At 46.2% G+C, this 14,981-nt stretch overlaps 1 protein-coding gene across 3 annotated transcripts in view; it reads right to left on the bottom strand.

The window, feature by feature from the left end:
• Positions 1–14,463, bottom strand: part of LOC115466086 (hepatic lectin-like) — a 29,275-nt gene extending 14,812 nt beyond the window's left edge. The window contains exons 1-4 of one of the 3 annotated variants that reach the window (XM_030197103.1): positions 14,242–14,463; positions 12,853–12,960; positions 12,435–12,501; positions 1,959–2,035 (exon numbers count right to left, since the gene is read on the bottom strand). In XM_030197103.1, coding sequence (XP_030052963.1) covers positions 1,959–2,035; positions 12,435–12,501; positions 12,853–12,960; positions 14,242–14,302 — 313 coding nt within the window. In that variant the 5' untranslated portion in view covers positions 14,303–14,463. The remainder of the gene's footprint in view (positions 1–1,958; positions 2,036–12,434; positions 12,502–12,852; positions 12,961–14,241) is intronic. The other 2 variants (XM_030197104.1, XM_030197105.1) reach the window with 2 other exon arrangements.
• Between the last annotated feature and the right edge of the window lie 518 nt (positions 14,464–14,981).

Below are 14,981 nucleotides of genomic sequence, written 5' to 3'. Positions count from 1 at the left end.
AGAGGGTTAAGTGACTTGCCCAAGGTCACAAGGAGCTGCAGTGGGAATCGAACCCAGGTCACCAGAATCAAAGCCTGCTGCACTAACCGTCAGGCTGCTCCTCCACTCAGCAAAGCCTGCCTTTATGATTATGTACCCCCCACCACGATGTGGGCTTCGCTGAGTTTTACCTATCTTCATTAAAGTTTTTGAATAGGCATTTTACATCTGGGTTCTGTTTTTAATTCATTCTGTGATTTGTGTGGCTCACCCACTTCTCTTCTTGGTAATTCTGTGCTACTGAAGAAAAACACTCTCCCCCACTTGTAGATTTCTGTGAGATATTTGCTAAAGGTAAGATTCAGAACAGGGAGTTGGGGGAGGGGGGAGGGAGGGAAGGTTCAATGAGAGATGTCCCATCTTAAGAATGACATTCTGGGATGTGATGGAACATGTTCTGCAGGTGGCACATGGTCATTTTACGTGCTAACATCAAGAAGGAGAAATTCGATCCAATTACATTTTCTCTTCCAGAAGTATCTTGAATGGTAGAATCAAAATCAACCCTTAACAATGCTACTCTGACAATTCTACTTTCACACGGAAAAGGGGGTGATCAGGAGATGTCAGAGCCACCATGGTTACACTGTCCCATTTTGGGTTTTACTGCCTTGATCGTATGGGTTTTCCACGGTCATTTCCCTAATGCTCATAAAACATGAAGGATTTTTGAATACCACCTGCAATTCTAAGAACCTTGTTTATGTTATAATTTGCCCTTGTCAACGAGTATATGTGGGTCGTACTATGACGCCCATTAAAGTGAGAATCAATGAGCATAAGTCTAGCATCATCAATCAAGTTTTATTAGCACTGTTAGTCCAACAATGGGTTGAGAAGGACCATTCAGCATTGGATATTCAGTGCTGCATTACAGATGCTTTTGAGCTGGGAAGGGAAGATGTACATAAGTACATACGTGTTGCCATACTGGGACAGATCAAAGGTCCATCAGGCTCAGCATTCTGTTTCCAACAGTGGCCAATCCAGGTTACAAGTACCTGGCAAGATCCCAAAACACTACAATAATCGAGCTATAAGGAGCAAAGATGGATTTTTGTTGTGAACATGGTAGATCCTGGTGGATTAAACCTGGAACTTGAATGGATGTCAATCATATGAGTAGCAATTTGTTACTGGCTGTATTGAGTTGGGTAATTGAGAGTCATTGGGTTTACAAGAACGCAGCACCATGTTCTCTTTAGAATGCGCTCGGAAGATCTTTTACGAGTTGCTCTGAAGGTACATCCTTGATAAAAAAATGTCTATACAACTTCTTGACTCAGAAATGAATATTCTGTTGATACTTATTTTTCAAAAATATTTTTTTTTTGTAGGAGACCATTTGTCCTGATGCAGATGAGCAAAACAGAGCTACGTCGGCAAAAAGTTCTCTTGAGCACAATAAAGATAGGTTATCAAAATGAAATGAAACTTGATTGATCGATTTGCAGTAAATTGAAGTACATGTTGTTTATTAAATAAAACAAGTTAATGAAGACTTTTGTCTACAAAAAATGAACCAATGAAGATTTTTGGTGGATGCTGGGTTTCCTAATGAATGTTGCATAAAAGGCGCCACTGCCTCGGACTGGTCTGCTAAAAAAAATTGAATAATTTATGTAACTTTATACTTTATTATAAAGAAGCCAAGTGGTTGAGATATGAGTTGAGCATTATTAGAATTGATGATATTGTGGCGTTGAAATGTTAATTTTCAGTTTTACTATTCTCCACGGCAGGATCAAGCCATTCCGCTCTACGGGGAGCCGGGAAATGAGGATGTCCAAGCTCAGGGGAAACTCTAGTAGGGTTGGCGATGGTTATCTAAAAAAGCCACGGGGTGGGCTCTGGCAGGACCCTGCAGAAGGACAGCGGCAGAAGGTTGCAGGGAACTGAACGCAGTCTTGGAATCTTACCTTTGAGATACAGCTGATCGAAATCGGCTCCGACCTCGGATTTCAGGGCTTCGGCCTTTTCAGAAATGGCATGAACTAGAAAGAAGAATCGGACACCAATTTTAAAATAACAGGGGCCAGCTCTGTGGGTTCTATTGTGACAATGCCTTCTTTTTGTCCAAGGAAGGGTAATTTGTGATGAATTTATTTTATTTATTTATTTTTATTTATTATTTTTATTACATTTGTACCCCGCGCTTTCCCACTCATAGCAGGCTCAATATTGGGTTAAACAGTCTAACCTAATATTAAATTGCAAACAACTAAAATGATGATCCACAGACCCCAACCAGAGAAATGTTGTCTTTTCTTTGTTGAGCTTAAGTCTATGAGCAGTGATCCAATTTTCCATTATGGCAAAACATTTCATCATACCGGTAAGTGTTTCAGACCAGTTAGAATAAACAGGGCACAAAATTGCCAGAATATCATCTGTAAATATAAAGACAGTTATTTCCCTGTAGATGCCTTGTATCCCTACATACAAATAATTATGTTTTCTTTGATCCCCCAAAATTGCTACAATTTATTAATTCTAAAGAAAGTGTTTAATGTGCCTTTGGCTGCACCCCAATGTTAATATGCTAGTAAGTCGATTAGCGGGATTAGTAATGCTCTTCATGTAACATATTTTCCTTTCTTTTAGTTATTGTTTTTGCTTAGTATCTGGATCCGTGAATTGTGGACAAAGTTAAAGGGGAATGGATTACCTTGGTTATAATTTTCAATTATTATTTTGTCTTTTTTCGAATATTACCATTACATTTATGTTGGGAATGTAAATGTAAAAAAAAACTATATAAATAAAAGTTTTTAAAAAAGACAGTTAAATTAGCCTCCACCAAAAGAATACCCAATGACTAATAAAACATTAAATCAAATGGGTGATCAGGGAGAGCCTTGCGGGGGGGGGGGGGGGGGGGGGGGGGTGTCTCCAATAATCTGAAAATCCCTCATTCCATTTTACTGCATGAGACCTGCTGGTGAGAAAACCTTGAAACCACTTTAGTACAGATCTGAAAATTCCAATTTTACTCAGTGGAGGGAGTAAGGGCTCCCCCAGGAAATGGCCGAATGGCAAGTACTTAACTTACGCAATGGAAAAAAAAGTGAGGACAGTTTGAAGAGGAAATCAGGAAGTCGTTAATATGGATAGCTTAAAAACGACTAGACCAGGGGCATAGCTACGGGTGGACCTGGCTGGGCCCAGGCCCACCCAATTCCAGCCTAGGCCTGCCCAGCGCCAGCCCCAGCTCCCATTGCCGGCCACTGCTGCTTTTCCTGTTGAGCAGCAGGGCTGGCGCTACAAAAAGAAGAAGCGCTAACGCTAAGGACGAAAAATGTTAAAAAAAAAAAAAAAGCGTGGCACCGGCAGGCACTGTCTAGGCAGCCTTGAGGCATTGGCTGCTAGCTCTGCAGGCTCCTCCCATCTCTTACGTTACTGCCCCTGCGTCGCTCCAGGGGCAGTGATGTAGGAGATGGGAGGAGCCTGCGAGCCAGCAGCCAATGCCTCAAGGCTGCCTAGACAGTGCCTGCCGGTGCCGCACTTTTTTTTAAAAACATTTTTCGTCCTTAGCGTTAGCGCTTCTTCTTTTTGTAGCGCCGGCCCTGCTGCTCAACAGGAAAAGCAGCAGTGGCCGGCAATGGGAGCTGGGGCTGGCGCTGGCATGCAGGGTGGACCTCAAGGAAAAGAGAAAAGAGGGAAAACATGGAAGGATGGGGAGAAAAAGAGGGAAAACAGATGGAAGGATGGCAGAGAAATGGAAAACAGATGGAAGGATGGCAGAGAATGAGGGAAAACATGGAAGGATGGGGAGAAAGAGGGAAAACATGGAAGGATGGGGAGAAAGAGGGAAAACAGATGGAAGGATGGCAGAGAAAGAGGGAAAACAGATGGAAGGATGGGGAAAGAAAGAGGGAAAACGGATGGATGGGGACTCTGGATGGAAGGATGGGGAGAGAAAGAGGGGAGATGGATGAAAGGATGCAGAGAGAAAGGGGAGAGACTGGAAGGATGTGGAGAGAGAAGGGACACTGAACAGAAAAGGGTAGAGAGTTAAGCGAAAACGAAGGAAAGCAGAATCTAGAGACTGGGAGCGACACAATGAGAAAAAGTAAATGGCCATACAAGAAAGGTAAAGAAAATAATTTTATTTTTAATTTAGGATAAAGTAATATGGTACCTGTGTTAATGAAGTTTCAGAGACCAATACTTCCTTCTTTAGGTCAGGCGAGGATACCGTAACAGCATTATACTGACCTGAGGCAGGAGGTTTTGGCCTCTGAAAGCTCACTGAAAAGGGTGTTAGGCTATTAAATAAATTTTCTGAAATCTGATGCACTGAAAAGCAGCACTTTACCCTGTGTGACAAATGCATCTGATTAGCGTGACTAAATTTTGCTGGGGGAGGGGGGTAGAGAGAAAATTTTGTGCCCACCCACTTTGGGTTCAGGCCCATCCAAAACTGTCAGTCTGGCTACGCCACTGGACTAGACACGGCCGTGTTTCGGCATCAGAGCCTGTATCAGGGGTCAAATAAATCTACATAAAAAATGAAAATGAAAATTCAATACAAGAATATAACAAATGAACAGTAGTGAAACATTATACACTAGTAAAACATGCCAGTTTCTGACACAAATGAAACGGGCGCTAGCAAGGTTATCCTCCGAGTTCCAGCTTGGCCCCCTCCCTCCCTCCCCCCTCCGAGTTCCATGCCCCCCTCTGTTCTCCAAGTTCCAGACCCCCGCTCCTCCCTCCCTCTCTCTCTCCCCTCTGAGTGGCAGCCCGACCTGCGTTGCCCGTCCTCTTGTCCTAGTCCTCTGCCTGCCCCTCGCCTTCCTGTGTGCTGGCCTGAATTTAAAAGTTTTTACCTCGGGGTCCACTGGCAGCAGTAAAACGCGAGCAGGTACGGCGCTTCAGCCTGCCTTCCCTTCTGTCTCAGCTCTACTACTACTACTAACTTTTCTAAAGCGCTACTAGGGTTACGCAGCGCTGTACAATTTAACATAGAGGGACGGTCCCTGCTCAAGGAGCTTACAATCTAAGAGACAAGTGAACAGACAGTCCCGATAGGGGCGGTCAAATTGGGGCAGTCTGGATTTACTGAACGGTAAGAGTTAGGTGCCGAATGCAGCATTGAAGAGGTGGGTTTTAAGCAAAGACTTGAAGATGGGCAGGGAGGGGGCTTGGCGTAAGGGCTCAGGAAGGTTGTTCCAAGATCAAGATGGCGTCCACGGGAGGAGCTGCGTTTTGAGGCTCTGAGACACGAGAAGGCTTGCCTGGTGTTTTTCCTTTCCCTACCTTAATTATGGTTAAGAGGAAAGGAAAGATCGGTGCTAAAGCCTTTCCTAGCACCGGGGATACCACATCGCTAAAGCAGCCTACCTTAGAAGTCTTTGGGCTACAAACGTTGGGACCACAAGTTTCTGCCCAGGTTGGATCTCCGAAACAACAGCTTACCGGAGATCTTGGCGCGGAGGCGATATCGCTGAGCCTGCCTAATAGAGTTGCGCCGCCGAGACCGGGTGAAGAGACGGACCCTACAGGAGAACTTCATCTGGATAGTTTTGAAGTTGGCAGCGGCCCTGTGGGATTTTCGACGCCAGACACGGCGACGTCTGAGCGCAAGGCGGGAAGAGTGGAGAGTGTACCCGCTTCCATTCAGACGCCTTCACCAGCGAGACTCAGCGAACTAATTAGACCAGCAACTGTTACATTGGATACCCTATGGGATGCCATCCAGACAATGAATGTTTCCCTGCAAAAGATTTCATTTGAATTGACTGCTGAAGTGAAGGATGTTAAAAATTCTCAACAACTAATGGAGTCGAGAACGGCGAAGCAAGAGGAGAAAAGTGAGTTAAATTCTATTGCAATAAAAAAATTACAAACTCTAGTTGACAATGTTCTTATGGAGAAAGAAAGGGACCAAAGGAAAGTAGAATTTTTGGACAATCAACTTAGACGAAATAACTTGCGATTCTTAAACTTTCCTAAAAGCCCTCTATTACCTCCATTAGAGATGTTACAGAAATATTTCCTAGAAATCTTAAGGATTCCAAAAGAAGTTTTTCCTCCGATTGTTAAAGCTTATTATATTACTAGAATTAAAACAAATCTGGAGATTGCTCTAGATTTATATCTTACTCAATTTCTTGAAACATCACTAGAGTCTATAACTGAACGCACTACTCTCCTGGTATCCTTTGCATTCGAGACTGAGCGTAATAATATACTCCGCCTTTACTTCAAATTTAGGGAAGCTCAATTTTTTGGCTCAAAGATACAGATTCTTCCTGACGTCAGCAAACCTACACAAAAGAAAAGGGGAGAATTTTTGGGGCTTAGGCCTCGAACTCTCTCCCTGGGAGGATCATTAAAGCTGAAATTTGCATGCAGATGTCTTGTTTCTTTTGGTAATGTTCATTATGTTTTTTTTGATCCAGAAAAATTGAAGCTCCTATTAATAAGTAAAGAAAGCAGGGATCTTCAAGCCTCGGAGGCACCAGTAGGGAGCTGAAACCGCAGGCAAACTTGTGATTCTGTCCTCCTTATGTTTATTGTAAGAGTTTCTTTACTCTTTTTGTTTCCTATGATCAATACCTTGTATCTTGATCGTTTATAGTGGACTAAGTAAGAAAGATATTCTTTTGAAAATCCATGGAAATGTAATGGATGGTTCTTTAATCTTTTGGATGTATTTCCTGATTTCTATACATTTATTATTGTGAATGTATTATTTTGAAATTTAATTAAAAAAAAAAAAAAGGAAGGTTGTTCCAAGCATAGGGTGAGGTGAGGCAGAATGAGCGGAGCCTGGAGTTGGCGGTGTTGGAGAAGGGTACAGAGAGGAGGGATTTGTCCTGTGAACGGAGGTTACGGGCGGGAACATAAGGGGAGATGAGGGTAGAGAAGTAGTGAGGGGCAGCAGACTGAATGCATTTGTAGGTAAGAAGGAGAAGCTTGAATTGAATGCGGTATCTGATTGGAAGCCAGTGAAGAGACCTGAGGAGAGGGGTGATATGAGTATATCGGTTCTGGCGGAATATGACACGTGCCGCAGAATTCTGAAAAGATTGAAGGAGGGATAGATGGCTAAGTGGGAGGCCGGTGAGGAGTAAGTTGCAGTAGTCAAGGCGAGAGGTAATGAGAGCATGGACGAGAGTTCGGGTGGTGTGTTCAGAGAGGAAAGGGCAAATTTTGCTGATGTTAAAGAGGAAGAAGCGGCAGGTCTTGGCGATCTGCTGGATATGCGCAGAGAAGGAGAGGGAGGAGTCAAGGATGACTCCGAGGTTGCGGGCAGATGAGACGGGGAGGATGAGGGTGTTATCAACTGAGATAGAAAGTGGTGGAAAGACGATGAGCTTCAGCCTGCCTTCCCTTCTTTCTCAGCTCTGCCTCTGGTCCCGCCCTTCCAAAAACAGGAAATGAGGGCGGGACCAGAGGCAGAGCTGAGAAAGAAGGGAAGGCAGGCTGAAGCACTGTGCCTGCTTGCCTTTTACTGCTGCCGGCACGCTGGAAGGTGAGGGGCAGGCGGAGGACTAGGAGAAGAGGGCAGGCAATGCAGGTCGGGCTGCCACTCGAAGGGGGGAGAGAGAGAGGGAGGGAGCCGCGGGGGTCTGGAACTCGGAGAACAGAGGGGGGCATGGAACTCAGAGGGGAGGGGAGGAGAGGGAGGGAGCGGGCCTGGAACTCAGAGGACGGGGGGGGGGGGGGGGGGGGGGAAGGAGGGGAGCAATTCTCACCTCCAACGTTCTGTGGCTGGCTGGTGCTGGTTTCCCTTCCCTCTCATTGATCCGCCCTCTGATGTCATCGTGAGGGCGGACCAATGGGAATTGTGCTACGAACCCAGGCATCCAGAAGTAGAACGTTGGAGGTGCAAATTATTATATAGGATATTTATATGTCACTATTGTTCATTTGTTATATTCTTGTACTGAATTTTAATTTTCATTTTTATGTAGATTTATTTGACCCCTGATGCAGGCTCTGGTGCCGAAACACGGCTGTGTCGAGTCGTTTTTAAGCTATCCATATTAAAGACTTCCTGATTTCCTCTTCAAACTGTCCTCACTTTTTTGTCCATTGCTTTTGTTGCATGTGAGGATTCTTCTCCTCCCTTCTTTTCTTTAAGTACTTAACTTACCTCATGGCCGTTTCCGTTTAAAAACCAAAATCCGTTTACCTGCTGCAGTAAAAGGATGTCTTGGTGTGCGACAAACTCAGGGTCCTTTTACCGCAGACCTGGTAAAAGGGCCCCTTAGAATACAGAATCAGGGGTTCGTGTACAAGACATAAATACAATCAACCAGGGAGACCTGAATGTGCCAAATCGAATCCTAGTAATAGGACTAACATGAAACAGTATCAGAAATATAGACAGTAATGTAGAATATACAGAAATATATAGAATATAAATACAGAATATACAGAAATATGTAGAAATATACAGGAATATACTAGATTCTACAAAATCCTCAATCATCCTAGCTTCAAGCCCTATCTATCTGCTTAACACCTCAGTCATTACATAGTCACCCATTAACACCTGTTAACTGCTTAACACCTCAGTCACTATATAGTCACCTGTTACACCTCAGTCACCACCTATGGCCCCTGTCCATGTTCTCTTCCTTGCCCTGTCCCTTCCTAATCTTCTTTCCCCCCCACTCCCACTGTCTACCATTAGAACTACCCGCTGCCCTCCCACCCTGCCCGCCACCGCAATACCCTATTCACCTCCATCCCTCACCTCACCATCCCTCTTGTCCCCCTCCTCCTTCCTGGCTCTCAACCTTCGGCACTTCCTTCCTGCCATTAACCCATCCCCTTTCCTCCTAAGTACACCCCGTCTTCGTCGCCCGACCTCCCCCACCCTCCTCCGCACTCTCTTGCTATCCGCGGGAGACATTAACCCTAATCCAGGTCCCCCTCACCTGTCCTCGTCCTATCCTTGCGAACGATCCCGGGATGTCTCCAATCTCGTCTCTATTCCCCTCCTTCCCCCTTCCTCCCTCCCCTTCTCATGCGCCCTGTGGAATGCCCACTCAGTCTGCAACAAACTGTCTCTCACCCACGATCTCTTTATCTCTCGCTCCCTTCAACTGCTCGCCCTAACCGAAACCTGGATCTCCCCGGAAGACTCTGCCTCAGTTGCAGCCCTCTGCCATGGAGGCTATCTCTTCTCCCACACGCCCCGCCCAATTGGCCGCGGCGGAGGCGTTGGGCTACTACTCTCACCCTCCTGTAGTTTCCAACCCCTCCACCTACCACAGTCTCACTGCTTCTCATCCTTTGAAGCCCATTCCATCCGGCTAGTCTACCCGCTACCATTCAGAGTGGCAGTCATTTACCGCCCCCCTGATAAATCCTTCCCTTCCTTCCTTACCGACTTTGATGCTTGGCTCTCTGTCTTTCTTGACCCCTCATCTCCGTCCCTCATTCTCGGAGACTTTAACGTACATGCTGATGACCTATCCGACCCCCATGCTTCTAAGTTCCTCACCCTAACATCCTCCTTCAACCTCCAGCTGTGCTCCACCACCCCTACTCACCGTGACGGCCATTGTCTTGACCTCGTCCTCTCCTCCTCCGGCTCACCCTCCAATTTCCACGTCTCAGCTCTTCCTCTCTCCGACCATCACCTGATCACATTCACACTTTTTCACCCCCCCCCCCCTCCACCCCGTCCAACTTTAACCACCACCTCCAGGAACCTCCAGGCTATTGACCCCTCCACCTTATCATCTACTATCTCTAATCTCCTCCCCTCCATCACGTCCTCCGAAACTGTCGACAAAGCGGTCTCCGCCTACAATACCGCTCTCTCCTCTGCTTTGGACACCCTCGCGCCATCCATCTCCCGTCTCACAAAGCGCACCAATCCCCAGCCCTGGCTGACTCCTTGCATCCGTTACCTTCGCTCCTGCACCCGATCCGCTGAGCGCCTCTGGAGGAAATCTCGTACCCTTTCAGACTTCCTCCACTACAAATTCATGCTATCCTCCCTCCACTCCTCCCTATTCCGTGCAAAACAGGACTATTACACCCAATTGACCAATTCTCTCAGCTCCAACCCTCGTCGTCTCTTCATCACCCTTAACTCCCTCCTAAAAGTGCCCCCCGCTCCTACTCCCCCTTCTCTCTCTCCTCAATCACCGGCCGACTATTTCCGTGACAAAGTGCAAAAGATCAACCTTGAGTTCACGACCAAGCTACCACCTCCTCTTCACCCTTTAACTCTCTCCCTCAACCAACCTACCCAGGTCTCTTTCTCCTCTTTTCCTGAGATCACCGAGGATGAAACTTCCCGCCTTCTTTCCTCCTCGAAATGCACCACCTGTTCCTCTGATTCCATCCCCACCAACCTACTCAACACCATCTCCCATACTGTCACCCCCGCCATCTGTCGCATCCTCAACCTCTCTTTCTCCACTGCAACTGTCCCTGACACCTTCAAGCATGCCGTTGTCACACCTCTCCTCAAAAAACCTTCACTTGACCATACCTGCCCCTCCAACTACTGCCCCCATCTCTCTTTTACCCTTCCTTTCCAAAATACTTGAGTGCGCCGTTCACAGCCGCTGCCTTGATTTTCTCTCCTCTCATGCCATCCTCGATCCACTTCAATCCGGTTTTCGCCCTCTGCACTCGACAGAAACAGCACTCTCTAAAGTTTGCAACGACCTGCTCCTGGCCAAATCCAGAGGTCACTACTCCATCCTCATCCTCCTCGATCTTTCCGCTGCGTTTGACACTGTCAACTATGATCTACTGCTTGCAACACTGTCCTCTTTTGGGTTCCAAGGCCCTGTCCTCTCCTGGTTCTCCTCTTATCTCTCCCACCGCACCTTCAGGGTACACTCCCATGGATCTTCCTCCACTCCCATCCCACTATCTGTTGGAGTTCCCCAGGGATCTGTCCTTGGACCCCTTCTCTTCTCAATCTACACCTCTTCCCTAGGCTCGCTGATCTCGTCTCATGGTTTTCAGTATCATCTTTATGCTGATGACACCCAGCTATACCTCTCCACACCTGACATCACCGCGGAGACCCAGGCCAAGGTATCGGCCTGTTTATCCGACATTGCGGCATGGATGTCCAACCGCCACCTGAAGCTGAACATGTCCAAGACCAAGCTCCTCGTCTTTCCTCCTAAACCCACTTCTCCTCTTCCTCCACTCTCTATCTCTGTTGATAACACCCTCATCCTCCCCGTCCCATCTGCCCGCAACCTCGGAGTCATCTTCGACTCCTCCCTCTCCTTCTCTGCGCATATCCAACAGACTGCCAAGACCTGTCGCTTCTTCCTCTTCAACATCAGCAAAATTCGCCCTTTCCTCTCTGAGCATACCACCAGAACTTTTGTCCACGCTCTCATTACCTCTCGCCTTGATTACTGCAACTTACTCCTCACCGGCCTCCCACTCAGCCATCTATCCTCCCTTCAATCAGTTCAGAACGCTGCTGCACGTCTTATATTCCGCCAAAACCGATATACTCATATCACCCCTCTCCTCAAATCACTTCATTGGCTTCCGATCAGATATCGCATACAATTCAAGCTCCTCCTCCTTACCTACAAATGCACTCAGTCTGCGGCTCCTCACTACCTCTCCACCCTCATCTCCCCCTATGTTCCTGCCCGTAACCTCCGCTCACAGGACAAAGCCCTTCTCTCAGTACCCTTCTCCACCACTGCCAACTCCAGGCTCCGCTCATTCTGCCTTGCCTCACCCCATGCCTGGAACAATCTTCCTTTACCCATACGCCATGCCCCCTCCCTACCCATCTTCAAATCTCTGCTTAAAACTCACCTCTTCAATGCTGCCTTCGGCGCCTAACCGCTCGAGATATATAGAATGCCCCAATCTATCCACCCTATCAGATTAACTGTTCACTCGTCCTCTAGATTGTTCACTTGTCTTTAGATTGTTCTCTTGTCTTTTAGATTGTAAGCTCTTTGAGCAGGGACTGTCCTTCTATGTTTAAATTGTACAGCGCTGCGTAACCCTAGTAGCGCTTTAGAAATGCTAGTTAGTAGTAGTAGTAATCATTCCTATTCAAACAAACCCTCACAAAGAGCAGCCATATCTCAAACAACTAATTATGACCTGAATTGGTTATTACTCTATTTACCATTAACTTTCTCTTTCCTTCATGTACAATTTCTCATTCATAATAGATTGTCTAAATGTTAAACATCCATAGTTATCTCAGTATGTTTATGACATTGTATTGTAAAATTGGATTCTTACAACAAATTACTTTCTTATGCATTATTCTTTGTTATGTATCCAATACTGTTTATTGTAAGCCACATTGAACTCAAACTTGTTTGGGATAATGCAGGATATAAATGTCACAAATAAATAAAAATAAATAAATAAGACAGAAGCTCTCGAGTGAAGCAAGTTCACTGTAGTCACCCTTTCTTTTTTTGACGTCCGCCAGTTCCGGGATGGTTTCATTGCCACTGACAGGAGCGGGCACCTGGGGGGAGGGGGCTTTAAGTAAGAGAAATAACATTATTTATATATCATTGACTGAAAAAGGATGGACATTTCCATCCCCAGTACCTATCACGTTACAAGAAACAGGAAGGAGTTCCTGGAGAGAGCCAGATGGAAGGAAGAGGAACAGGAGCTGTGCCCGACTGGTCCCCGATAAGAGCCAGAGACCAAGAGGACTATGTGTTCCTGAGGGGAAATAGATGAAACAGAAGGGCAGTGGCTGATGACAGCCTGATGAGAGCCAGATGCATGATGATGAACCTCTGATGAGATCATGAGCAGTACAGAAAATGTATCCCAAAAATAAAATAGAGAGGGGTGGGGGAATTAAGTTCTAACCTCTGGAAAAGGAAACCACACACAGGATAAAGATGAAAACGTAGGCGATCCCCAGGAGCCCGTACAGGGGATACAGAGATCGGACTCTGCTTGGAAGCGACCCACGATCTGCAGAGAAACCAGGAAGAGCAGATTGAGAGTTTGGACATCAGTGTGAATCCTAAAATTTCTCACATATGGACCACTGGCACCTGGAGTCACACATCTTCCCACGTGCTCATGTCCGAGCTGTGCTCATTCTGATCATTAGGGGCCAATTTTTAAAACATTTGGCATGGCTCGAGAGTAAGATCTTTTGAAATTTGTGTTCCAAGCCACCTCCCTTCTTACTCATTACGGTCCCTATCCTCAGGATCCCAGAACAGAAAAGCTGGGAAACCTACCAAGTCTCTGGCATTTTTTGCACTTGGTATTTTCAGCCCCTGTGCTCTGTGCACTGTACCAGTGTCCCCTCCTCTGGTATTTTCAGCTCCTGCGCTCTCTGAATTTTGGTATTTTCAGCCCTTTTGCTTGTCTCCTCTGATAATAACCCTGCACTCTCTGCACTGAGCTAGTGTCCCCTCTGGTATCTTCAGCCCTGCAGTCTCTGCATTTCCTTAGAGTCCCCTCTGGTATTTTCAGCCCCTACGCTCTTTGCATTTTGTTGGAATTTCCTCTGGTATTTCCAACCCTGTAGTCTATATGTTTTGCTGGAGTCTAGTTTGGTATTTTCAGCCCGTGCTCTCTGCACTGTACCAGTGTCCTCTCTGGTATTTCTCCCCCTGCACTCTCTGAATTTTACAGGGCTCTCCTCTGGTAATTTCAGCACCCCCCCCCCCCCCCCCCCCCCCCGTGCTCTCTGAATTTTGCCTGTGGTATTAGTCCTGCACTCTCTGCACTGAGCTAGTGTCCCCTCTGGTATCTTCAATCCTGCACTCTCTGCATTTTCTTGGAGTCTCCTGTGGTATTTTCAACTCCTACATTCTTTGCATTTTGCTGGAATTTCCTCTGGTATTTTCAACCCTGTAGTCTCTGCATTTTGCTGGAATCTATTCTAGTATTTTCAACCCTTGGCACTTTCTGCACTTTGCCAGAGTCTCCGTTTGGAAGCTAAAATCAGGAGCAAGCAGAACCCCTGGCATTTTGCAGCTTTGCATGGGAACATAAAGACTGCTAGATTTTTCAGTCAGCATGTCCCACTGATTTTATTTATTTTTTTTTTTTTTGGGGGGGGGGGGGAGAGGTTTTCTGGCTCGCTCTTTCCCCTTAGTAAGCTAAATCTCAAACTTGTGGGTTTTACCACACTAAGAGAAGCCAAACTACAATGCCATTCAGTCCACAGAGCAGAAACTGGGACTGGTGTCTGCCTGTTCCCCATTACCTGCAGCCAGCTGATAAGAGAATCCGTACCTCCAAATATGACCACCTCATCCATGAGCCTCTGATGTGCCACGGGGATGTCCGCGTCCATCCTCACAAATACTGAACCCAAAAGCTCACCAGGGAAGTGGGGCTCTCGTCTTCAAAGGTTTAAGCTACTCCTCATTAAAGCTGTCAGTCTCAAATGTGTCACCTGCCTCTGGTGCTACTAAAGACACCGCCTCTGGAAGTTATATGACAGCTGGATGTGGAGGCAAGAAGGAGACTATAAAACCAGAAGAAATTCAGCACTTTCAAAGGAGAACTGAAACCAGGATCACAAAAAAAAAAAAAAAAAAAAAAAAAAAGAATCATGGTTTTGGAGACTCCTTTTTTGGAATTTTTTTGCTCTGGTCCATTAGAAGGTTATTGTGGACCTGCATTAGACCTGGCTTCCCTGTTGGCCTCACCACCTCTCTGTTCCTTGCACACCTAATCTCTATCCCAGGCAGCAGCCTGTGGGGTAGGGGGTCCTAAGACCACAGAGGCTTTTGATCTTTCCTTAATGAAACAGGAATTGTTTCTCTGCACAGGCTTGGGACCTTAAATAAAAGACGTAAGTATTTGCACACTGGGACAGACAAAAGGTCGATCAAGCCCAGCATCCTGTTTCCAACAGTGGCCAATCCAGGTCACAAATACCTGGCAAGATCCCAGAAAAGCTCAATACATTTTATGCTGCTTACCTCAGAAATAAGCAGTGGATTTTCCCCAAGTCCATTTTAATAATG

This window comes from Microcaecilia unicolor, chromosome 3 (genome assembly GCF_901765095.1).
Source record: "Microcaecilia unicolor chromosome 3, aMicUni1.1, whole genome shotgun sequence".
NCBI lineage: Eukaryota > Metazoa > Chordata > Amphibia > Gymnophiona > Siphonopidae > Microcaecilia > Microcaecilia unicolor.
The sequence above is the reverse complement of the archived record's forward strand: the minus strand, read 5'-3'. Positions and strand labels throughout refer to the sequence as shown.